Here is a 25,338-nt window from a genome sequence, read left to right on the forward strand (position 1 = left end):
TAGTTATTTCTATAGCAAGAATATTAAAAGGCATGGTATTCATCTGCCTGTCTTTGTGTCCACTGGATGTGGAAAATCTGCTTTGGAGTTTCTTAACGATTAGCCATCTCTATGGGAGAAGGAAGGAACAACACAGAAACACTTACTCAGAACCTAGACAAAATGCCAAAAAAACAGATTTACAGCTTAATAACTTACTGATCTGACTTCAGACACCTCAGTACACACAGTGTTATCTTGTACTCTCCAAGAATGAGCAGTTACTATGAACGCTGCACATAGCAAGGTTCTCTAGCGGCAGATATACCGTTAATTAAGGCAACGGGTAAGTTTTCAAAACCCTGTACACAAACTTTCTGCAGCTGAATAGAAATGGCCTTCAAAATGTCTGTCATCTCAGTTAACATTTCCATGTACTTTATTTGGTGAAACTGATCCACTCCTCATTATTTTTAAACGTACAGCAGCCTCCCTCCTCCTTAGTTCTTTTAATTCTTCCTACATCTATTTCTAGGTACCTTCTCACAGCATACACAAACACGAAACATATTTGACAACAGGCGTTTTGTTATCACACGGATTACGCCCGGTAGCCCTGTGATAATAGCAAACACAGCTTATGTAGCAGTGACACACTAAGAAACAAGTGACGGATTCATTTAAGGTCCGACTGATGCAAGTGATTTGCACTGAGTTATATACAAAATAATTAATTTATACATATACATATATATAGATATAATATAGATAAATATATACATACTGTACATAGTTTATTTACAATTAAAATATGCTTCTTAGAAGCCTTTAAATACCAGAGTTCTGTAACACACAATTAATGGCAATAGTCTGATTTTAAAGTAATAATGATAAAAGCTCTCTGAAGAAATGTTTACTTCAATAATTGAAATTAATACAGAAGGGATGTGGCTATGTGGTGGGGGCAACTGAAGTCTCCAGAATAAAAGAACTTTCCTATAAAATTCCTGTTTCACCTTCGTACAGACCCAGGTCTGGTCAGATTTCTGCAGCTTAAATAAGATCTTTGCTTTCAGCCTTCCTGTTCCCTGCCAGACCACGATTTATGCTCCCAGGCTCCCAGGAACACTTCCTCAGATTTTTGTTTCTGGTCCCTCAGCAATCAGAGGCTGAAATGAGTTTCTGATCCTGGCAACTTCCGCTGCACACAGATGTCCAAAGCCTTTGTTGTACCACTCTGGGGAATGTCCTCTGAAGAAATGGAAAGAGAATTATTGAGAAACTCAAATACTCAAGAAATGTGCCCCGCGGGAAAGGGCTTGCTGTGCTTCCCACTCCCCGCTGCCCACGGTGGCAGTGTGGACTTCAAATACTTGTCATTGTAAGCGTACTCTGAAGTTCTCCCTTGCAGTATTCAAATAAGCAGATTTTATTTCTATGATCGCATCATAACAGCGGTAGATGCTGAGCAGAGAAATGAGCTTGGTGGATAGAAAAGACCAGAAAGACTCCAAAGCAGCAAAGCTACCTTGACCATGTCCTCTGTTCCCAAGACCTCTCCTCCCTGAGCTGGAAGTTTTTGCCCTTCTGAATGGACATGCTGCTTTCTGCAGGTGGGATACTTACTTCAGGTCAATTCTGCAGATGTGGGTCAGCCTGGCTTTTCCTGAGCCACAAGGCTCTATCAAGTACTGAGAGTCCATCACGATGGCTCGCACAGCTCCCATAAGAGGAGCCTCTTCGTGCTCCACAGAGATGGCCACCAGCATGCACATCCCCTTTGGCAAATCTGTCCTCCACGTCCTGCAGCAACACATTCAAGATGGAATCACTTTAGTAACGAAACTTTTGGGCATGCGAGTAAGAACCAGAATTAAAGATAGAGTTTGCTTGTCTGCCTGTCCTTGTTGTTGCCTGCAATGCCACGACCGTCCTAGGAGTCCCTGGAAGAGTTTCATGTTCCCCAGTTGTGAGTCTGACCATGATGTGGAACGGTCACCCATCTATGTTGTTGCAGGCTCCAGGTGGAGAAGTTTTGCTTCTCCACACAAGCATTTTGTAACCATTATATATTACAGGGCACAGTACAGCCTTTTGCAGACAGACAGAAGTTTTGGAAAGGAGATAAAGTGAGCATAAGCCATCCAGCAAAGGCTGAAATGTTGCATTGTACCCATGCAGACTTACAGAACAACAAATGCAGAAATACTCACTACTACCCACATTGACTTCTGAAACTCCCAGAACATGTTTCAAGGGCATCTGAATTAAAAACAAAATGTCCTTTCATTTTTACCCTCTCCCAAATTTCAAGCCTGTCTTACATGCTGCACAAGTTTTCCACCAAGTTCAGGAGCCCTAGCCTTTAATACTTAATATTTTTTTCTTGTTCTGCAAGCATTCTCTACCTATTCTGGTGTCTCATATCTTTCTCCTCTGCTCTTTCCTATGCTGTGGGAAGAAATGAGAAATTCCCGCTGTGTTGTGTAATGCGCATCATCTTGCCATGGACTGAGACAGGGATTATGCTACCTTGGGAAGTATCATGTTTTAGCAGGTAAGCTGCTTTCAAGGACTGTTGAAGTTTGGACTTCAGCAGATAATTTTAACGTTCTGCATTCTCCCTATATGAAATTGAGCTGTTATTTAAGACACTGTAGGAAGATACCGACTTCAGAAGGTTTTACTGTGCATTAATGCACAGACCACAGAAGGTCTGTGCATTAATAAAAATGATGAACTGTCTTGGCAGATGAAACACGTGGAGAGTAGCAAATCGCACCTCAGATCTACTGTCAAATGCTGAACCAGCTACTGTGAATGCCTGCACAGTGCTTAGATGTGACCATATCATTTTGGGCCATTTGCGAAGTGGAAAAATATGTATCCCAGGGACTGCAGAAGACTGATGATCCCTATTCCCAGTTATATGGATTTAAGCCAGTTTCTGTACTTCTCTAAATGTCTTACAGTAGTAAAAACAGGCACGGCACCTAACTCACAAAGATGCTGTGATAGTTAATGAACATTAAACATCTGAGGAATCTTTAATGAAAAGCGATGCCAGTGCAAGGCAGTGGAGAGCTGCATCAGATCCCCGGCATATGAAACATCGCCCCTATCCTCTTACCATCAGAGCCTTCTCAAGGGAGCCTAATCCCCTTGTTATGACTGTCATGTTGAAAAAAAAAAAAAAAAAGAAAGAAAAGAACAACTAAGTTCATCCTTTCACAGCCAGAAGTTTGATTGGGAAGGAGAAAACTGCTGTCTGTTAAAATATATTTACTCATGTCCCCAGAAGCGAATTATAATTTCACTGTTCACTTCCCACCAATCATAAGGTATCAAATTGACTGCGATATCACTGGCTAACCTTGCTCTAGACTTAATGATACAAATCAAAAGAGATAAACAACAGAGTCTGACAGATCTGCCTGATGGCTGTTTTCAGCCTTTAAAAACCCACCGGGACTCAGTTTTATGATATGTATTTCAGTCCTTGGGGGTCATTCTGCCTGGGTTAGTGAAAAGAATGAGAACTCAACGGCAAGATTTTTCTTTAACTGATGTGACTGCACAGCAGGTCTTTAAAGAACATAAAACACCATGAAACCTAATAGTGAACTAAGTGCCAAATAAGAGGACAGAATTATGGTCATCAAAACCTCCCCGCCGCTCCCAGATAATGTTCTTGCCGCTATGCAGAAGGCCAAATTTATCATTGGTTTAAGTCAATAATAGTATTCAAGAAAATTAATTATAAAATATTTAATTTAGCCCAGTGTACTGTGGGAAGGCAAAGGAAATAGAGTAATGGGACAATTGGTGTTTTAACTTTATAAAGAACTTTCAGAAAATATTTTTAAAAATCTTCCCTCAAGAGTTCCAATAATTCTTCCTTTATACTGACAATATCTGCATGTTATCATTCTCTAAGAGAATACTGAAGTTCATAAAAGGGACGTACTATTATAATTATATTTTATTGGGCTCATCTTTTTCCTTCAATCTTTATTCCTGCTAATACAACCCTGACTCACTGGACTATTTCCTTTGTCAAAACTGCTTAGTATTTCTCTGGCACATCATTTCCAGCAAAGAAAGCAGAGACCAAGAACAGGAATGCACAAAATCATCCTGAAATAAGTAACTGTAGGAATGACCCTGTAAGTGAAATATGTCAGCAGCTCCACAATAGCTCCTAGCAAGGAAAGGGCCAGGATTTCAAAGGCAGAAGGTACATAAGAGGAATATTTTTATCTGTTCTGTACAGGCAGATAGACAATGGCAGAACTGGGACTGAATTTGGAAAATTGATACACAGCTATACATTTATTTGAGAGATGTCATCCCCTGGAAGACAGTCAGAATACATATCTACTGCCCCTTTCTGTTCCTTTCCACACGAGGATTTTTATGGGTTAGCATTTCTTGGTCTGCAAAGGCTCCAGCTGCAAATCTAAAATAACAACTTATATAGACACCGTATAACAACCTTAGCTTAAAAGCATCACTATCTTCTCTACTAAACATTTGGCTTTTAAACATCAAACATTCCCCAGAGAACAGCAAAAGCAGTGTAAAAAACAACTGGGTTCTATTTGCACTGTTTTGACAACAAACAAAGCGAAGAGAGAACAGCAGCTATTATCAGACATCTGTTCTAAGGAAGAAATGATATTTATGGCCTCAGGAGTATGTGCTGCTCAAATTACATGAGAGAAAAGGTCAGCATGCTCTAGGTGTACGATTTTAATTCAGTTTGAGAAATCAACACTGCTGCCCAGAAGTAGAGCTCTCGAAGCACAATTATACAGATGCGAAGGCTGAGATAAGACCAGATCTTCCTTGCACGCACTGCAGGAAGCAAAGGGACTGGAGAACTGCCCTTAGCTTACCTTAGAACAACGAAGTCTCGGACGGGATGAGGAGCCATGCTGTTCAAAACATACTGGTAAACTTCCGTCTGCTTGTCCAGGCTCTCGACCACCTTCCATTGCAAGAAGTCCTCATCCCAGAGGTGACGTTCTCTCAGCACTCGGTTCAGGACAACTGATGGGGGGGCTTCAACTTCCACCGAGGCTTTCCAAAGCCTTAAGGGGTTCCCATCCCCAACCTGGAGCAAAGTAACAAAGAACATAAAACCCCATGATCTATATGCATATGTTCGGCAGAGGACCACTGATGACAGAATCTTGGTATGGGTATCTGGCTTTAGCTTAAGAGCAGGTGTATTTCCCTGCTAACCGTCACTATTACTGCTATTGCTGCTGCTCTTCTGTATGTGAAGACACATGCATACTAGTCTTGGATGGAAAACTGAAGTGATACATTACTTCTGCTCTTACACCGGTATTATCAGAGCAGTTCCCATAGCGCCAATGGAGTTGCTGTATTATTTCTGGTGTAACGGACACTTTTTCAACCCCAAGCATGCTAACTGTAATGAAGAATACATCTGTGTGTAGAAGTAAAAACAGATGAAAGGAGAGACCAAAACCATAGGCTGAAATAAAGCCACCACCGTGGGCAATCGGATGCTCTAGCTGGGACTGAGGGTCAATTAACTCTCCTGGTTAATTGGTGGAAGAGAAGAACACATGTTGGTTCACTTATGTGTCAGATACACAGATGTTTGCTCTTCAAAATAGCCGCAAGGGAAGTATTGGGAAAATGCCTTTTAAAGAAGGAACACACAGACTGCTTGCTAACTCACAGCTCCTGTTACTTGTTACACCTCCACCGCACGCAATACAGGGAGTGGGAAGTGCTAGGCTGTGTAAAAGATGAATATCCTAAAATCCACACATACATCATATCTGCATGGCTTTAGGGCTGTCATATTTCAGGCAGCAAACAAGTTGAACGTAAGCACTGGATCTTGCAAGCCCTGCTTTTCTAACCCCTCCCTACCTTGGCATCCCCACATACCAATGCTAGCACTCCAGAAACCTCCAGCACCTCCCACAGACCCAGGATTGCATCCCCAGAAACCCAACTCCCACCTAAAATTATTTTATGTTGTTATAATTCCTTCTCCCCAAAGCTCTCAGTTCCCCTGTCCTCCTGCCTGAGAGCCTCAGGAGCTCCCAATCCCCGCTGCAGCCTCACATGCCCTTGACCCCAGACCTGTGTGTGCCCCTATTCACTCCCTCCCCTCTCCCACACCATACTCCCATCCTGAGCCCTTCCCAACCTTCTGCAGTCCCTCCCTGCAGAGGCCGCTCACAGAAGCTGGCTACAAACCTGAGAAACTGTGATTTCTTTGCCCAAACAGAGGGGTGGTGACTGCCTAAATAGGGGTAGTGCTGCCTCCGGCCACTAAGAGCCCCTGACCCCTTACCATCCACACTCCACACTCCTCCCAGTGCCCTTTCCCTGCCAAACTAGTGTCACCCACCCCTAACCCACCCCCTTCTCTTGCTTGCCACTGCTGGTTTAATCACAGAATCATAGAATGGTTTGGGTTGGAAGGGACCTTAAAGATCATCTAGTCCCAACCCCCTGCCATTGCATTTCCAACAGCCCTGAACGCCACTTCTGCACGGACCCTGCAGAAGGGCCGCTTCGCTTCACCAAAGAAAAAAAAAAATCTAACCATTAAAAACTATTAAAAAACCCCCCTATTAAATACTGAGAAAACCATTGCAAAATATAAAATAAACAACAACAAAAAAGGAAACTTTGAAGCTTATGTACAGAGCAACGCCAGGGCTAGCAAAACAAGTGCTAGTCCTAGATTACTTATTGATTTAAAAATTTTTAAAAAAATAGTAAAATAAAAAATGCAAATTAATGTTTTATAAACCGCGGGGGAAAAAAATTTTCAGCACAGTACAAAAATATAAAGCATTCCTTTCTGCAGGGAGCCTGCTGCACCCTCCTCCTGGCTGCAGCAGTCTGGCTTTCCCTGCAGAAGCGACAGAACCTGGAACAGCTTCGGAAGTTTTGGTAAAGGTTGCAGATATCAAAAATCCACGGGAAACAAGGACAAGAGGATCAGGGATAAAACTGGCATTACGTCTGGCCTGGGTAAGTAAAGCAAGTGGGCAGCCTGAAGAGGTGTTTTAATACCTATGTTCTTGATGTGTTCTCCAAACTGCTGGCAAAAAACAGGAGATGGTCAAAAACTTTGCCTGTCGCCCAGTCAAAGAGCTTACCCAAGCAATGTTATCTGTTGTTTAAAGTCTCAGCTCACTCTCTGGTTGCATTGTTTGCTGTATCACTTACTTCATCCATTTTAGAGACCTTAGCTTGCTTTCTGTGCCTTCTCCTGGAACCTCATATTTGAATCATTATTATATTACATTTTTAACTGCTTTTAGTAGCCTTTTAAAAAAATTTGTGTGCCTCACCAGACAGAAGGATATGTATTTAGCCATGCGACAAGTCAGGGTGACCCATAGCTAGGCTGTATTTTGCTTTGGTTTCTTTACTGCTTCTTCCCCATCTCCCCAAATTACCTTTTTGTAGGCGAGTTCTGTGTTCTCTACACTGGAACACGTGACCCATCCTTTGAATTTCTCTTTTGCTTCTTTCTGAAGATTCTGCATGAGACTTTCCAGGTACATCTGATAGTTCCCCCCTTCCTCATCCACTTGCTTCCCGAGCTCATCCAGGGTGGGAGAATGCACTTCGGCATCGACGTAGGAGTTCCGGGACTGGGTGACCATCTCATGAGGGACCTGTGCCACAGAAGGTGTGGCGGGGAAACATACAGGGAAAACCTCTTGCTGAGAACTTTTCCTTAAGGCACTGTGTTTCTAGGCTGATCGACCATTCAACATCCAATTGCAATGAGCCTATGAGCCGTAAAACGGATACTTGTTTCTGTCTTTGCTTCTTATGCAAGATGAGAAATCAAAGTAGTGTAATGAAACAGTTCATGGCTCAGAATAGCACTAATCATGCAGCACCGTATTAGACTCTATTGTCAACACACCTGTGTTGCTCCTCTAGCCCCCAGAAATGTTGCCTTGTGCTTCTGGGGAAGGGAGATAGATAGGAGCATTATCTCTCCTCCGCCTGCAGTGAAAGATGCAGGGAGACTGCATCTCCTTATGCAATTTTAACTTTATTGCATGACACACAGAAATAAAGCGTATTGGCTCTTCTTTTTGAGATGAATAAGTTTTAACTGAGGTGCTAAAAGCGTTATAATAACATGAAATGTTAAAACAGCAGATTTTTATTTTAATTAGACTAAGATTTCCTAATCCATTAATTTGGGTTGAAAACTGCCACAGACTAATTACCCATCACTTTTAATAGTTGTGTCTCTGAATGCTAGAAGGGAACAGTCATAACGAAATGAGATAAATAAACTTTAGATGGAGCAAGTTTACAAATAAGTGAGGCACCATCAATCCTGAGCTAATACAAAACAGAAAATCTAAGCATAAACATAAATACTTTAAAGGATGCTGCATTATGTGGCCATGAATAATGCTGTTTGAGTCTCTCACTCACCTCAAAAAGTTTGTTGCATTCCATTATCATGTGAGCAAGTCCCTGAGTAGCTGCCAGGTTTTCACTGAGGTCCTTCTGATCTGGCTTCCCTGTTGCATATTTTTTCTGTATTACTCTGTAATTGAATTCAGTGTCTCAGGTAAAAAGAGCTGAATCTTTTTAATACGAAAGCAAACAGCAGCAGGATGTTCAGAACACCAGAGAGAAAAGCCTATCTTTAGTTTTTATTTATCACAAAAGATTGCTCAGACTGTTGGGCCTTTTTTGAAGGAAAAATATTTACGTAAGATATTGCTGAGCCAAAGGTAAAAAGCAGGAAAGGTTATGCATGTCCTGCATTAGGTGTTGTACATTTTGAAATGGATTTCTAACAGACATGATGTACAGTGGTTTTTGTTGTTACTGCTTGCTCAGACACTGGTCATAGAGGTACATAACCAAGAATCTCTGTATTCTGAACCAGATGGGGGGAAAAAAAAAAGTCAGCAGGGACATCAAGTTGGGACCACTGATGTTTAGGAGGGTCTATGCCCTGTTTAGTCTACACTCACCACGTTACACGCCATTTTAATGTGGCCTGAAATAAACTCGGTTTCCCAAGTGGCAGAACATAGCCAGAAAATACAGAGTGAAAAACCACTCACTGAAAATCTACGTATTAAGATCCTTTAAAACACGGTCAGTCTTTGGCTTCAACCAGAGCAAAATCAGGCCCTTTTCCTTCACAGAAGTTAACATTACTTATGCAAAACTCACTAGCGCCCCAGTGAAATTCTGCATGGAAAGCTGGCACTGTATATTCACAACAGCCAGCCAGAAACACAGAAACGCCTGCTGGGCTGGTGAAAACACCGTCTGTGCGTGTACAGGTGGGCTTCTGGCTCTGCAGCATGGGCCTTCCCCTCTCACTGAAGCCATGCCCTGTGTAACCTGTGCTGGAAAGCAGATGGTTTGGAAAATTTTATCCTGCATACCTTTAGAAACACGGAAAACATCATTTTGTGCTAAGGATATGACCATTTATGGTGTTGAGAAGAAACTTACCTCGGTGAGCTTTCTTTCTTCACTATATTGAGATGGAAGAGGGAAGGTGCCAGACAAACAGCGATGTTCATAGGAGTCATCTGATTCTCTTCCACGGAGGTGACGTCGCTCAGGAAGCACAGCAGAGTCTGCAAAACCTCCCGGTTCTCGTCGGACATCAGCATGATGGCTGCCTGCACTGCCTGCAGCCGCTGCTCCTTGGGGACATCTGAGGAAGAGCAAGGGATGTTCAAGGGGGTCACTTGCAAGATCAGATAAGGAGCCAGGAACAAGGCAGAGTTAGCACAGGCATTCACACCCTGGGAACGGCTTTCTGAAGAGGCAGATGACAGGGGATGAAGGGGCGAAGACCAGCTGGTTGTTGGAGGGCTGTGGTATTTGCTCCTCCATCAAGCACAGCTCGCCTAACCAGTGTACGACATTTCTCTGCATATTTGAAAGGCTCTTCCCCAAGAAAGAGACTGAACTTCACTTAAAGTTTATGAAGGGAGAGCAGTACTCAGTGCTCCTGTCTTTAAATGGTATTTTGCAGGTTTCTTTTGTCCCCTGGGAAGGCAGTTCAAAAGTCTTAAAGAAGCTTCAGGAAAATACTTACACTTGTGTCCTAAACCATAAAAAGAGTTTAATGAAAGTGGTAATGGATACGCTTAAATAGCATCTCAGACAGATTCATTTCTGAAACTACCATAAGTTTTCTCAGTTTGGACTTGGAGCCCTCCTCTGGGTATTACATATGCTCTATATAATCGAACGGAAGAAGAATGGAAGTAGATTTACAGTGCAGGGAACAGCCAGCTTTTAAGCTCTGCTTGCTAGCCTTGTACAAGCATTTTACTTTAAAAGCTTTCAGACATGAATGACAAACTGAACACAGCCCAATGCTTCTGATTTTCTAGAAGTGGCAAAGCCAGGTCTTTCTGAGAAGTCAGATGAGCCTTTGCTAAATCCATACAACATGTCTTTTCTTCCCGCACAGCCTCCTGGTTCTCCTTCACCTGTACTGCTGCACTGGTGGGTCTGATGCATAGAGAAGACGACCGGCCAGCCTTTCAATCATAGGTTAACAATAGGCAACTGAGAGTTTGGGGGAAATGGAGAAATTCCATCAATGCTATGCCATATAGACTATTACATTAATCATCTCATCCCCAATCCTCTGCATTACAGCAAACCAAGCCATTCTGGATATATGAAAAAGATCCTGGATATATGAAAAAGATCTTCACCGAGACCTAGAAAATCAGAAATCCCTTGCCAATACACTAAGAGAAGAAAAATCCTTCCTAACTTCACATTAGTAATTTGTTAAACAGGATGAAGGGGAAGAAAAACTCCCATCTACAGATTTATTTAATTGCAGACATTATGAAATACAATTGGTATCCCAGCAATTTGCAACATTTTTCTTTCTGTGAAAGGAGTTTTGTCAGTAATGTCTAAAACAGAAAAATATATTTGTTGTTGGTTACATGGAAAAAACCCCACTGCTACTCATTCTTCATCCAAACGTTGGTCTCCACTGTCTACAGAGCCCATCTTTTCTTTTTCCCACCTTGGTTTACACAGACCCATCCTCAGGTCTTTCTGAAATCCTTTACGGACTGGTGCTGTTCAAGAAAATCTTTCCGAGCACTTTTTTCCCCCTTTGATCAGTGTAAAGAAGAGTTCTTCAGACTTCCCACTACAGTCCCATGTAGGAGTTACAGAGTCAGCCCGTGCCCCTTTTTACAGCATTTTTTTGTTGTCTGCTAGCAATGTTTCACCATTTGCTTGCCGCTGTTGTGAATCCTAATGCCAGGCTTCCAACTCAGAAGAACGCCAATGACACTGAAATCTGCCATATCTTTCTTCCTTTGGCAAGGGGGCAGTTTACTTGCCGTCTCTCCTATACATTCCCAGTTCTCATCAAGCTATAGTATAAAGGTAATTTGTTTCCAAGGACATGTAGAACATGTCCTTCTAGTGGATAATCTTCTCCTTGGCCACTTCAATGATGGAAACAATTGTGACTGCCATTTTATTACCACTGGGAATTTCTGTTGCTTTTCTCACTGATGTGCATGAAGGCAGAGAAGACCTAAGACTTGTGAGCAGGAAAGAAGAGGGGGAAAAGATAGTCCAAGGCTAGGCACCAACTGTTTCAGTTAACTTGTGTCCTACGACATCATGTATGACCAAATTCCCTAAATTTATTTGTGATGCTGTCTCTCATGTGCAGGATCACAGCATTTCTCTACCAGCTACCGACACTGTGATGTTAAATACATTAGTGACTGTGTGCCACAGACAGATTTTTACAGTAAAGGGAAGCACGGAAGTAACTTAGATTCTTTAGCACTGGGATTATACAGTGTTTAAAAATGGCTTTCTATTGTTTTGGCAGCTGAAACGTCTGCAAGTGAAAAGACTAGACACGCTTCTCTTTAGTGCTTCCAATTATTTGGCTTAGGCTGGCTGGGTACGCTTTTCTGTATCTGCCAGAGCACCGGCTGACTGGCCTTCATAATGGACATTGTCAGGAAAAAGCTCTAATTCTTCTGGCATTTCAATATTTTCTTCATTGTTTATTTCTCCCTCAGTCTGGAGAAGAGATACACAGTCATTTCCTGATTTACAGGGATTTTCATCATTCTGATGCATTTCAGTCTCAGATTTTCCTGAAGACTGCTTATGCTGGCATGAAAAGAAGAAATCCTGTTGTTTTTCTTCCTCTAGGAGATCTTTACATAGAAGCTGAGGATGTAAACAAAGGCAGCTTGTTGCTTTCATGTATATTTTATTGACTATAATGAAAGGCAAATAATCAAAAGTCACAGCAAAGAGGGGGACTGCAAAAGCACATGTTCTCATGGACAAGTGCCACTTCTCCATGCCCAGAAGACTCACTTGTATTGACATGTCTGCATGAAAGGAGCCCACAGTTTAAAGAAATCTGAAAAAAACATGAGTCTTCATGCTTTTTACGCCCATTGCAACCTCCCCTTCTGGCTTCTTTCTGATTGTGAAGCTGATATTTACAAAGCTTCTCAAGATTTGAACAGTCTTTCCATTAAATTTGCTAGTACTTTGTCACTGAAACCTTCAGGCAGCATAAAAATCTCTCAGTGAAAGATTTTGAGGGGAGAGAGGTTCTTTTATATATCTCTAAGGTGAGAAGAAAGAATCCCACCCAGTGTTAACATACCAAAATTTTTTACAATATATTACCATACAATATATGATATTGTATAATTGTTTATAATAATAAAAATATTGGAACTTACATTGGTAGATGTGTAGAAAAGTCTCTCCTAGCTTACTTGTGAGCAGAGGTTCTGGCAAGTCCCTGAAAAACTGCTTTACCATGTCTGCCACATCATATGCCGACTGGTCTTCATAGCTGACATTCTCTGGGGAGCTCTCGTTCATCTGACGTAGGGCCTGGATTCGGGATTTCACTCCAGATTTTCGAAACAGACCCACCTGAAAAAGCACCGTGTTGAAATGAGTTTTAAAAAATAAAGTCGTTTAAAGGATACATATATTTAAAAAAATCTATTGCAGGCTCATCAGATCATGACCGAAGCTTTGGGTTGCTTATTTTATGCTAGGCAAGAACAAGGAAACGTGCAAATGATGATGAGAGGGCTGGAGCACCTCTGCTATGAGGACAGGCTGAGAGCGCTGGGGTTGTTCAGCCTGGAGAAGAGAAGACTCTGGGGAGACCTTACAGCGACCTTCCAGTACCTAAAGGGCCTACAGAAGGATGGGGAGGGACTCATTATCAGGGAGAGTGATGATAGGATGAGGGGCAATGGTTTCAAACTGAAAGAGGGTAGATTTAGATTGGATATTGGGAAGAAATTCTTTCCTGTGAGGGTGGTGAGGCACTGGAACAGGTTGCCCAGGGGAGCTGTGGATGCCCCATCCCTCGAAGTGTTCAAGGCCAGGCTGGATGGGGCTTTGCGCAACCTGGTCTAGTGGGAGGTGTCCCTGCCCATGGCAGGGGGGTTGGGACTACATGATCTTTAAGGTCCCTTCTAACCTGAACCATTCTGTGATTCTATGATTCTGTGATATGTGATAGTCCTCTTTCCCACAGTCTTGTAGGCAAGTGCATGCTCTCGTGATGGGACTGTAAGAGTTAATAACTCTGCTGCTCTGTATCCCATCCTGGAGGGAGAGTTCAGAGTGCATGTGGTTTCCCTGCTGCCTGAAGAGTTTAAGCAAGATGCTCAGCTGATATAAATCAGCAGTGGCTTGCTTGGCTTGGGTGACTGTCTGTTGATTTACTCCAGCTGAGAATCTAGTTCCTCATGTTTATTTGGGTATATATTTTGAAGACTAACAAGAAAATATTATGCTCAGCTAAGTAATAAATGGCTGTGGCAAAAGATTAGTACATCCTGGTGGAGCTTTAAAATCAAGACCAAATCTATTTTTTCCCCTTCCTGCTCTCTGCTTCCAACAGTTTCCCCAAATCCCACTGAAAACCCCCGTTTGAAAGCAGGGGGTGCAGAGGAATTACTTGCGCAGTGTCACTAACATACATTTTTATCCTGTTTGCTCTCTACTCGAAAGGAAGCGGTAATTCTTGAAATGATGCCTGCGAGGGCCTTCATGGCAGTGCTGCCCTTTTACCGCCCTTCTCCCCAGTGGAATTCCCCCGGGGCGAATTCCTGAGCCTTAACCACATTATTTATTCCCAAGTGAGTTTACAGTGTTTCACTTGGGAAGTGTTAGTACTGTTTTCCTTCAGTTTTGCAGGGGAAAAGGTGAAATATTGAGAAAGGCCTATGAAAAAGGCGCATTTCAGGTTTGGAATCATGGACTTCTGCTCCTGCGTGCCCCCGCTGTCTCACTGGTGGTCAGTTCAGCTTTCTGCATCCACCAACAAAACTGTGTAAAGGCAAGGAAAAAATGCCTTTTGGCTTCCTTCCGCTTACTTCTGCCACCACAGAGTTCACGTAGCTCCCTCCTCTCCCTAGAACACCTCCCTGGCTCAACCATACGGTATTTAGGACTTTTGTTAACTCACACATTAATGACACTGATTGCATAAATCACACACTCTGCAGCTCTGTGAGGGGATGTATTTATTTACATGGAGATGAACTGCTATGCCAGACTGGCTGTGAGCAGCTCTTCTTTGTCTTCTTATTGATGAATTTAGCATCGCTCGTGAGTTAAATTTATGTGTATGAAGTAGAGAACTGGAGTGAGCCCTGTGTACATCCCGGTGCACTGTATTTCTGTTCACAGGTGAAGCTCTGCTCTTTGTTCTGACAAGAGAATACAAGAAAGAGCATCTGGCTCTTTTCATCTGGTTTTCCCTTTCTCTTCTTTTTAAATCCCTTTTCCTCTGAAAAATGTTTGCTGAAGATGCAGAAGGACACATATCTATCCAAAGAATACAGTTTTGGCATCTGGTAGATAAATGTGAGAGCAGAGGCTCAGTTCTCTGCTTTTGATGGAAAGTGTCCTTGCTGGTATAAAGAACCTTTAAAAACTTCCAGCTAAGTCTGATTCAGGAGGTCAGACATCAAATCTCACCTGTGCAATCTCCTGCTGCACATCATTCTGCTACTCTTGATCTCTGTTTTTGTTTAATGATATTTGTCCAAACTCCTATTTCCCTTTTTCTTGGAAAAAAAAGTGATTACAAAAGAGGACTGTTCTTCACTTGATATAAGAAGGTGTTTTAGGCTCTGTTCTGCAATATTACAGACTGATTCTGTAAATAAAATGGGACTATAAATCCAGTGATTTATCAGAGGTTGGTCTGGCCCAATCTTTTTATTATCCTCATGCTGTGGATCATCTGCCCTGCAAGTAGCCGTATGATGCATGACAGAAATAAAGATGCAGTTGACAAAGGCGAAGCAGTTTCTATTTCACAAGTTGAAACTGAATAAAATATCCTACAAATAATGGTGAGGCTCCTCATACCATCTTAGACATTTCAGTGCCAGGACCCAGACCTTATAATGATTTAGAGCAACCTCAACTTTACCAAGCGCGTGCAGGAGAAGCTCTGATGCCTGTTTTAACATCTAGACCGCCTTCTGCAGTGCACGGAAGAGACACATAACCAAGATGCTGGGGGAGACTGGAGGCTGCTCAGGCCTCTGGCCCGGCATTGGGAGACTTTGAATTGAATGGTAACAAAGGGAGTTTCTGTAAAGCAGAGAAGCTGAATTGCCTGGGGGGTTTTGGCCTAGAAAGGTTTTTAGTGGAAAGATATTTTAAAGATATTTTAAATTTCTATTCCATATTTTCCCAATTCCACTCTAAGTGGAAACTCAAGCTGAGTTGAAATGGCCCTTCAAGTAGCTCTGATGCCTCCCAGCAACTAAACCCTCCCTCTCGAAGAAGATATTTGTCCAAGTCTGCCCATGGACACTCCTTTTGACTGCCTCAAATCTCTCAAGAGCTTTTTTCTTCTCTTTGGTTTTACCCTCCATTTTACTTTCTCCCCCATTTCTCCCCCTTCACTTTTCTTTTTCTTCCTATTGTTCTGCTTCTTTGCTGACAAGCCCATCCCTGTCTTACATCTCCTGTTCCTCACACTTGGGCAAGTGTCTCCTCCTCCAATCCCATCACTGATTCCAGGCTTCCTGTATCACTTTTCTTCCTATACTGGGTTTCCCTGCTCAGTACGCAAACCCAGATTACCACAGTGATAAACAGGCTTGTTAGCTACTAGATATAGTGCTTCTAGTTGTCTCTATGCGTCTTCTACTAATACCTTTCTAACAGGCTATTCCTCCCATCCCACAACTCCTGTGCTACGTATGGTAGGCAGAACTCATTTCACCTCAATTTTGACACCCAGGAGTTAGATGACAAGGTCTGAGCGCTACAGAATCTCTTTATAGTCAATGCAAAGAAAGGATAGGATGGGCCTGAGTCTCCTTGCTGGCTGTAAACAGATGTGTTTGACACCTATGCATGTAATTTTTAGACTTCCATTTTGGGGAAAATGACTGTCACCCAACAAAATAACCTGGACTGCAAGCAGAATGGTGATCAGAAAATGGAAGGTTCAGAACTGACCACTTCCACCCTTTTCATGTGGTCAGAGCTAGGAGAGCAGCAAAGTCTGTGGAGTAAAATGCTTGTTGCTCCATTTGAACTTGCAGCTATCTAAAAGCATTTATGGAAGAGGTCAATAATAGCAGAGGACAGAAGTCAATGAGCCAGGGGGTTTCTCCTACTCCTATATTCATAAAGATACATATCCGCATCCTTAGGGGAAGAACAGTAAAAATATGTTTGGTATGTCCCTGCTCCGTAGCTAAAGGGAATAAAAAAATCTGAAATACTTTGAGCATGAGGGTCTCCCAGCTTGCTTGTTACAGCTAAGAACACTATAAAAGGAGACGTACCGTAATGGCTTTGGCATTGAACCCCTGCTGACCTAACTCTATCTAGATATATCTGACTTTGTCAACAGAATACTTTGAATATTTTGCTGAGTTTGCTCTCTATTCTTGGACTTTTCTTTCTTGGCTAAGTAAATAAAACCTTTTGTACCATATCTTGTGAAATGGTGAATGCAGTTAACCCTTAGTGGCAACAGTCAAGCATAAGCAGTGCAGATATGGGCAGAAGCTGGGAGTCCTGAGCTCTGATTCAATAGACGTGAAGACCTCATGCCATTCTCTGAGGTAAGCTATTGTATACAAATTAGCAGGACTGTTATAGCTACAAGAATTCAACTGAGTAGCTGGACACAAATCTCAAAATGGTAAACCATTAGTATTGGCACCAAGTCTCAAAACACCAGAGGAGATCTGTGCCTAACATGAGATATAACAGTCTTTAAATAATTCTGGTACTAACTACAAAAAGCTTCACTATTGCTCGCTTAGGGTGGCTTTTCAGAAAAAAATCAACCGAGTCCCTGGAGTAAAGTTCATACCTGATCTAGACAGTTGTTCCGTAAGTAGCGTAGCGCTTGCTGTATGCTCTGGGGAAGAGGCTGTCCTGTTCTCTGGACATGAACTATCAGAGGCACACCAAAGACGTTTTTGTCCTTATAGTCAGGGACTTTCATTCTCTTCATGAACTTTGGCACAGACCTGAAAATTAAAAGGAACAGGCTGCATGAAAATATCAGAGTACTGACACAGTCTCTCTGAGTAACACTGCTGGCAGAAATAGGTAACTGGGGGCACCTCCTTTTTTTTAAAGAAGGTGAAATAATGTTTGATGCACAATACACGGACACTTAACAATCTGTATAATTGATGGATTTCTTGACAACTTGTATAAGTAGATGGCCTCTGGCTCTAAGATATAGTATAACAATCTGTTCCAACAAAAAACTTTTACTACGCAGCTGTCGTCCAGCTGAAGCCAACATGGTTTAAATCGCACATTAGGGACTCAAAGGAATGGCACAGCAAAGCACAGTGGAGAGGATATCTGAGAGAAAAGGAGGTTCAGTTCTCCAACATGCTGAATGGTTTTTATACTACCAGTTACATGATTTAATATTTCCATTGACTAGCAATTTACAGTAATAAATGATGGTGGGAAATCCCTATGTACCAGATTCATCCCTGGTGTTATATGATTTATTCTAGTTGAGTAACTTAAGTGAAGCTGGTGAGCTTGCTTTCTTCCAAAAATGATGGTGAAAATGAGAACAATCTGGATTCCCTTTGGGGGAGTCATGACTGCAGTGGAATCAAAAATAAAAAAAAAAAAAAAAGGATGAATAAAGGATGAATATGACCCGAATGTGACAAAGATTTTTCTCATCTGTGTGGGAGGGAGATAAAATTCGGATTAAATGACCTACTGAAGGAGTACAGTATGTAACTTTACAGCTATTTAGAATCCCACTCCTATAAATCCTTAGAGACCGATTATACAAACTGAAGAAATATTTGTCAGGAGGGAAAACCTCTGTACAAACAGCAGGATCTAGAATTCCACTATTCTAGTCCGCTTATTTGGAGTTAGTTAAGGTGAGATTCATTTCAGTACAGACATTGTCAGCTAGCTGCAGGGAGCTGCAACAAGGAGAACTGTGATCCCCGGGTTCATCGTAGAATCATAGAATCATAGAATTTTAGCTCTCTAATGGAGATTTAGATGGAGCTGGCAGTACACACTGCCTCTATACCCACTGTGGAGTGAGGCGTCCCTGGAGGGTGACCCAAAGCCTCTGCCTTAGCTAGAATAAGTTGCCTTTGGAGTTGCCTGTCTTTTTCCACTGCCCACAGACAGCCGACCTGACTTGTTCAGATTAAACTTGTTCAGATTAAACAGCCACTCTTTTGGAGCGGCTGATGTCAGTGAGGTGGATCTTACGTGTAGATCCTTGCATCTGTTTTTCTATTTCTAAAGGCAAACTTGCCTTATCTAGCTCACAGCTGAATTTAGTGGGATTTTGGTGAAGCGTGTTGAACACGGAAATCACCATGTAAATGTCAAGTCATATTATTTTTGGACTCAGTGTCTCTGTGTATTAGGGAAAGTTTCTGTAATCCCTTTGATTATTTCTCAGATTCTTATAACCTCTTATCTGTGCCTATTTCCGTTCCAGGATACCTGAGTCTGCGCGGCCCATCAGGGTTCGTATCCTATTAAAGATGCAGATTTCTGCAGCCAGTTGCTACAGAAGGAGCCACCCTGTCAGGATTCACGTCCCTCTGCCCGTCACTCCACTCTCGGAGTGACCAGGTAGCTGTTACAGCTGCTACAGCTGCAAGCTCCCTCTAACGCAAGTCCAAGCTAAAGCTTACATCTTTTGATCTGCAGAGAAAAGTCCTGTAACTGCTCTAACCCTTCTTTTAAAGCACAAACAAACCAATACATGAAGTATCAGCAGCAGCTGTTTCTTTTCGAATCACAAAATGAATTTTGGGGAAGACTTACTGTAAACATTTCCTACTTTTAATCACTCTCTCCTACTCCTGTTTATTTTTCTGGAGCTGGAGTGTTGTCAGAGAGACTGAGGTTGTCTCTCTGTTAGAGCACAGGAATGAAGTCAGATCTCCAGGATCTATTTCTGACTTTGCTACTGAGTCACTAGGCAGCAATGGATTAAAGGGGACAGTTTCAAATTCTACAGTTTAAGTCAATTGTTCCTCCTAATTGCCTTTACTGAATTTACTATCAGAATAACAGAATTAGACGAATTTCTTTTCTTCTAAAAATCTCTCTCTCCCAGTTATTGATGGTACTCACCAGGTCCAGCCATGTTTGTTAGACATGGAGTACTTTTCCATGATGGCAGTAAGACGAAGCAGAGAGAATTTCTGCAGCAGATTCAGTTGGGCTGCTGACTGATTGCTGATGTGAAGTGATGCGATGGAGTGGCTCAGGCGATGAGAGATTTGGAAGCTATGCCATCGTAACCGCCTTTAGCAAAAGAAACAATGGAAAAATCAGACAATTGCTTTAACCGGGCAGAAAAAGATGTCTATGGTATACTGTGAGATAGGGCTGGGCAACATACAAAACATACATAAACATACACACACACATCATGGCTCGTGGTGTGTCAACTGAAAGAAAATGTAGCTCAGAGGCGAATAAAACAATTTGCTCAATCTGTTTAATTTTGGAAATGCCCAAGCTTTCATTTTTTAATGTCAGATTCAGAAGTGGGTGTGGGTCCCGTCCATGTGCTCAGGGAAGCAGTGCTGCTGCCATGCCCTTTAGCCCACACATTTCCAACAGCATCTGGGAGATCCGGATTCAAATGTTCTCTCCCTGACTCAGAACCAGGATTTGATGCCTGGTCCCTCACCTCCCAGAGGACTGGCCTGACCACCAAGGTATTTGGAGATGAGGTTCTCCAAATATCTCTATTATTAAATACCCAAGGATTTGTTGGAGAAGGGACTGAACCCTGTGTCTCCTTGGCAAGAGCCGTAACCACCAAGCTATTGAGCCACTCACATCTTCTCTTTACTCCAATACACTTTCTCTATGTACTGGATATATTGGGGAAAAAAAACTCATTTCATTTTCTTGTTTTGCTAAACATGAATTCTGGCTCAAATCCTAAAAACTCTGGCACTGCTCATTTACTCAGCAATTTCCTCGAGTTCACTTGCTTGTGATGGTGGTGAGCAAGCACGGGCAGCAGTAAACCACGGCGTGGCAGAATCCTCTGTGAGGACATGAGAAGAGCAACGGCAGATCAGAAAATGCCAGGTATTTTTTCCCTGCTTTTGCACTACAGAGCCACTCTACACACAGCAGTGTGGACCCGCAAAGGCCTTTACCCAGGACCGTGCTTCCCTGGCTCAAGAGGAACTCATCCCTCTGACTTAAAACAGGTCTGCGAACTATTAACAAAATCCCGCTTTTCACTTTTATTAACAAATTAATTGTATACCATCATTTCATCCAGTCATGTAAGGGACTGAGGCAGGGTAGGGGAATTGTCTTTGAGCACAAAGGGACATGTTTTTGAAGCAGACCGGTGCATAAAAAAAAGTGCACAAGCCTACTGATGCATATACTGGGGTGCATAACTTAGAAGACAAATTGAAAATACATCCCACAACATTTACAGGGTCCTACTATATAATTGATGGATCCAGAGAGAAAAAAAAAATGCCCTAGTTTGCTCTATTAAGCCAATGCCCCATTGATTCCACGTAAGAATTTCCCTAGCAGGATGTCCTTTCTCTGAAAGTCCCACCTTTCCTCGGGAAGTCCCTATCCCCATACAGGATGAGTATGGTACCCCGCACCTCTGACTCTCAGGCTGAGAGCATCTCCTTCATTATATTGTATTTCACAATCTGTGGAATTGTGTACAAGATCTTGCTACCTACCTGCTTGGCCTTGTGAGAGATGCTCCCACCCCAGAGTCTCTCCTGTCCCTAACACCAGTGGCTTCTGATTCATTCAGGGATGTTCCATCTCTGTCCATGTCACTTGGTGTGGTCCGGCCATCAGAGACAGAGTTTCCTTCAAAATCAAGTGTGATCTGTGTGGGCGACTGGAAAGGCAATGATGGAGATTCCCTGACCGATACATCGTCAACTGGCAGACCTGGCAACACGTTCTTTGACCAGCCATCTACCACCTCCTGGAGTCCATTGACATGTTGCAAAATGTCATCTAAATGAGGAAAAAGGACATCTTTCTCTAAGTCCAGGAGGTCCCCAGTACTAGCATACAAGTGGGAGCCTGGCACATTGTCATAAATACTAATTCTGCTCTCTTTAGGACAGCAAGCCATCAATCCGGACTCTTTCGGAGTAGAGCAGTTCTGCTTTCCCAAAGAGATGCTGCCTGTCCTCCAGTTTACACTGTTACTGTTGTCTGTAGGTGAGAGGCTTTCAATAGAAAGTGCCTTTGGGAAGGTCCCTGGTTTGTGGTCCTTGGGAATATGCACAACCAAGTTCTCTTGGGAATGAAATTCATTTTTGCGGTTTTGGTCCACCACTTGCCGTAAGGCTGTTCCTGCCAGAACATCTAGGTCCTCCAGGTACATCCCACCCCTCTTGTTTGCTTCATGGCATTTGCGTTCCTTCAAACATGGTGTGCTCACCCCACTGCTGCTGTTTTCAGACTGACTGCTGTCACTGCTGGATTTGGCAGAAAAGGAAAGTCCTCTTTTGACTGAATCTTGTCCTAAGTTTTGGAGATCGCCATTGACTATCTGTACACAGTGCATGTCTTTCAAGGACTTCGGCTCATACTGGAGAACAGGCCCACTTATCTCTAAAGGACCTGTTCTTCCCGAGCCTTTTAGTTTTCCATGCACACCTTTTGCTTTTAGTGTCTCCATGCGTTTTAGAAAGGTTCTTGCTTTGGTTCTTGTTGGTTTCTCATTCTTCAGGTTGTCCTTGGGGGACAGGGTGGTGTTTATCGCAGTGGAGTCTTGCAGCAGTGTGCTTTCTACATCATGCTGGCCAGAGCAGTCGTAGGTTTCCCTGGCAGCGCTGCTGATGCCGGATTGACTCCTGTTGTCACTTCCCCCACTGCTCTCGCTGTGAACAGATGAGACCTCAGGTTCACTCAGATCTGTAAGGACGCTCTCGCTGCTTGTTGTATTTTTCATTTTAATGTCCCCAGAAGATCCATGTCTGTCTGATCGGTGAAGCAAAGCATCAATATCGTCCACCCGAGACCATCGTCTGCTGGTTCTTTGGAAAGTCCATTTATTACTGATAGCACAGAGGTCTTCTTCATCTGAATCTTCACTCTGGAAAACAGCAAGTGGCACATGTTAAAAGCAGGTGTTTTTACTTGTTATTTGCATTAATGTGATTGTGCTGTTTCACGTGAGAACAGGTGGTAAGGTCTCCCTGAACCTAGTTTATGAAAGATCGGTCATCAATCCTTTCATAACAGCCTCTATCATTTAACAGTGAAGACTGTCGTGAGCATCTTAACAAGTAAGGAATAAAAGTCTATGTTAGGGAGCTCATGAGTCCCATCAATACGTCTTGGCTTCTGTGGGGAGGACTGCCTGTGTACTGAACTGTGTAGGACTGATGGCCACAGTGACTGTTTAGAAAAAACAGGGTTTTGAAAGGTCCAAGTAGGGGGATCCTGACTTGCAGGGGTGGTGTTAAGATACACACAGTAAAGACTGGGAAGGAATCATAGAATCGTCTAGGTTGGAAGGGACCTTTAAGATCATTGAGTCCAACCGTCAACTTAACACTGCCAAAACCACCACTAAACCATGTCCCTAATGCTCCCTAAGGAGCTGGGTACTACAGCAATGTGAGACATTCAAGAAACGATGACAGCAAATATCCAGTGCCGTGCTTAGTTTTGCAGTAAGAACTAAGTAAACACCTATAAACTTCACAGACCAGGTACATCTAACAGGATTTATGTTTCCGGAACATAACTACAGATGAATACCCATGATGCTTAAAATAACAGTAAAAATAAAATATTTGTAGGCATCACTTAGTGTGGGTCTGAGCGCAGGCAAAAGAAGGCAACCATGGAGGTGTGGGGAGGAGGAGCAGCCAGGCTCAGTCCTGGATGGGGCAGCATCTACAGCTGAGGTGAGCTTCCCTACAGTGGCAACCAGTATCTTCATTGCCTTGGCAATCAAAGGTACCCCAAACTTGATGGCCTCCAGCCTGCCCCACTGTTCCTGGGTTCCCCCGACCCCTCCCGAGGCAGCAGCAGCCCCACAGCTCTCCCTGGTCTCATCCCCCAGCCTGGGGCTTGCAGAGTTGTGCTGATGTTTAGGCAGCTCCAGGAGCTACTCTGCAATGCAGACAACATACGCCCTGAAAAAAAAATGGATAAAAAAAAAGCTCTCCCTATGACATTTTTCTCATCTGTTTGCTGAAACAAAAAAGATACATCTTCAGCATGAAGCGCGCAGTCAGTGTCGAACGCGCTGTTCTCTAAGGATGCGAAGCCCGCAGCTGCTAATGAGTATCCTTCCCTTGACTTTGAACCGAGTTTATACTGCATTATTCTTGTACATTTGTTTTAAAGCAGAACAAACTAACTTCACCTACATGACATCCAAACAGCTCTTCACATTCTTGGAAGCAGTATGAAGGCAGTAAAATATGACAGGCTGTCAGACTAAAATGAGGTGCTAAACCAGAAAGACTATTTTGGGACTGGAAAAATTCTCATTTTGAAAGTCTATTATTAGAAGTATTTTTCTATGAAGTTTTGATGGTAAAGTTATCTCCCATCTCTGACTAGATCTCTGCCGGCCTGCCTAATTGAAAAATGTAAAACAAGTTGTACCAGAACCCCCAAAACCTTAAATAATGAGAAGCCTCAAAAGACGAAGGTTGGGATCAGTAGTGTGCCATAAGCTTTTGCGAGTTTATCGCTTCAAGTCGGCCAGATGTTTTAGATCATGTCCAAACCATAAAATAAACTATAGCTATGACATTTTGGGGTTAGTCATTCCTCTTTTATCTGTTAATGTGGAGGTGTGCAGTGCTCCTGCAGCTGATGTGAGTTCACAGGAATGAATGGAGATCTTAGTTCTGCTGCTGGCTAGAGAAAAAATTAAGTGGCTAGTGAAGCGGCAGGAAAGGGCGTAGAAAAAGCTAACACCGCTTTGGCCATTTTGTCTGCAGGGAAGAAATGGCTCTGCCTTCATTTTGGCTCCACAGTTTGCCGTATGCATATACAGAGCAAAAGACTGCACAGACTCAGGCACTTAAAAATCCATCTATTGTGGTCTTAGTAGTGCCACAAAGAGGATATTTTAAAAACCGCAAGGGTACGTACTTCTAAATATTTAGTAGCAGTAATTATATCTACAAAGCATACCATTGCTGAAGCGTTGATGGCACTAGCCAATAGGATAAAACTATTTTTTTTTTATTTGTTGTACATCCCAATACGCCAAAGGGACCTTAAAGAAGATTCTTGGCTGACACAAATCCCTGTAGCTGCACTGACATTACTGTACGAACTGACAGGATTTAGCCTGTATTTTCTACAAGCTGGAATCGATTAAACTAGCCAAAGTGGTAGAGACATTGTGAAAAACACCAAGTGGAGAGCACAGAGTAGGAGACAGAAATAAACCTCAATTCAGTGGTGAATGTACTTTAAATCATTTTTAGAGGAAAATAAGTTTCGCGATCATTTTTTTTTTTGAGAAAGTAGAGATGAACAGAAATGGATATTGGTAGTAAACAAGTTCTGCGTCTAACCACAACAAAGATAGGATTACATTCTCCCTAAGAACCGCTCAGAAAATACAGAGGGGGTTCGGTGTTGAAATTTGCAGCTCAGTTAGTTAGAAAAAGGTTTAGTTTAGTTCTTTTAACGGGTAACGAAACATGCTTGTGTTTCATCAGATGCAAAATCAGACAAATGAAATATCTGGATACTGAAATGCTGCCATGGTGACTCACTCCAAATTCGTCCGCGCTGCGA

The 25,338-nt window shown here is 42.6% G+C and overlaps 1 protein-coding gene across 12 annotated transcripts in view; it reads right to left on the minus strand.

The window, feature by feature from the left end:
* Nucleotides 1-417: 417 nt before the first annotated feature.
* STARD13 (StAR related lipid transfer domain containing 13) overlaps nucleotides 418-25,338 on the minus strand; it is a 310,108-nt gene continuing 285,187 nt past the window's right edge. For all 12 annotated transcript variants that reach the window (XM_054188918.1, XM_054188926.1, XM_054188935.1 and 9 more), the window contains 10 exons: nucleotides 21,279-22,657; nucleotides 19,675-19,848; nucleotides 17,396-17,555; nucleotides 12,756-12,954; nucleotides 9,493-9,700; nucleotides 8,449-8,563; nucleotides 7,443-7,664; nucleotides 4,878-5,095; nucleotides 1,606-1,782; nucleotides 418-1,230 (listed from right to left, as the gene is read on the minus strand). In XM_054188918.1, coding sequence (XP_054044893.1) covers nucleotides 1,113-1,230; nucleotides 1,606-1,782; nucleotides 4,878-5,095; nucleotides 7,443-7,664; nucleotides 8,449-8,563; nucleotides 9,493-9,700; nucleotides 12,756-12,954; nucleotides 17,396-17,555; nucleotides 19,675-19,848; nucleotides 21,279-22,657 — 2,970 coding nt within the window. In that variant the 3' untranslated portion in view covers nucleotides 418-1,112. The remainder of the gene's footprint in view (nucleotides 1,231-1,605; nucleotides 1,783-4,877; nucleotides 5,096-7,442; nucleotides 7,665-8,448; nucleotides 8,564-9,492; nucleotides 9,701-12,755; nucleotides 12,955-17,395; nucleotides 17,556-19,674; nucleotides 19,849-21,278; nucleotides 22,658-25,338) is intronic.

The sequence above is a fragment of the Rissa tridactyla genome, chromosome 1 (genome assembly GCF_028500815.1).
Source record: "Rissa tridactyla isolate bRisTri1 chromosome 1, bRisTri1.patW.cur.20221130, whole genome shotgun sequence".
Lineage (NCBI taxonomy): Eukaryota > Metazoa > Chordata > Aves > Charadriiformes > Laridae > Rissa > Rissa tridactyla.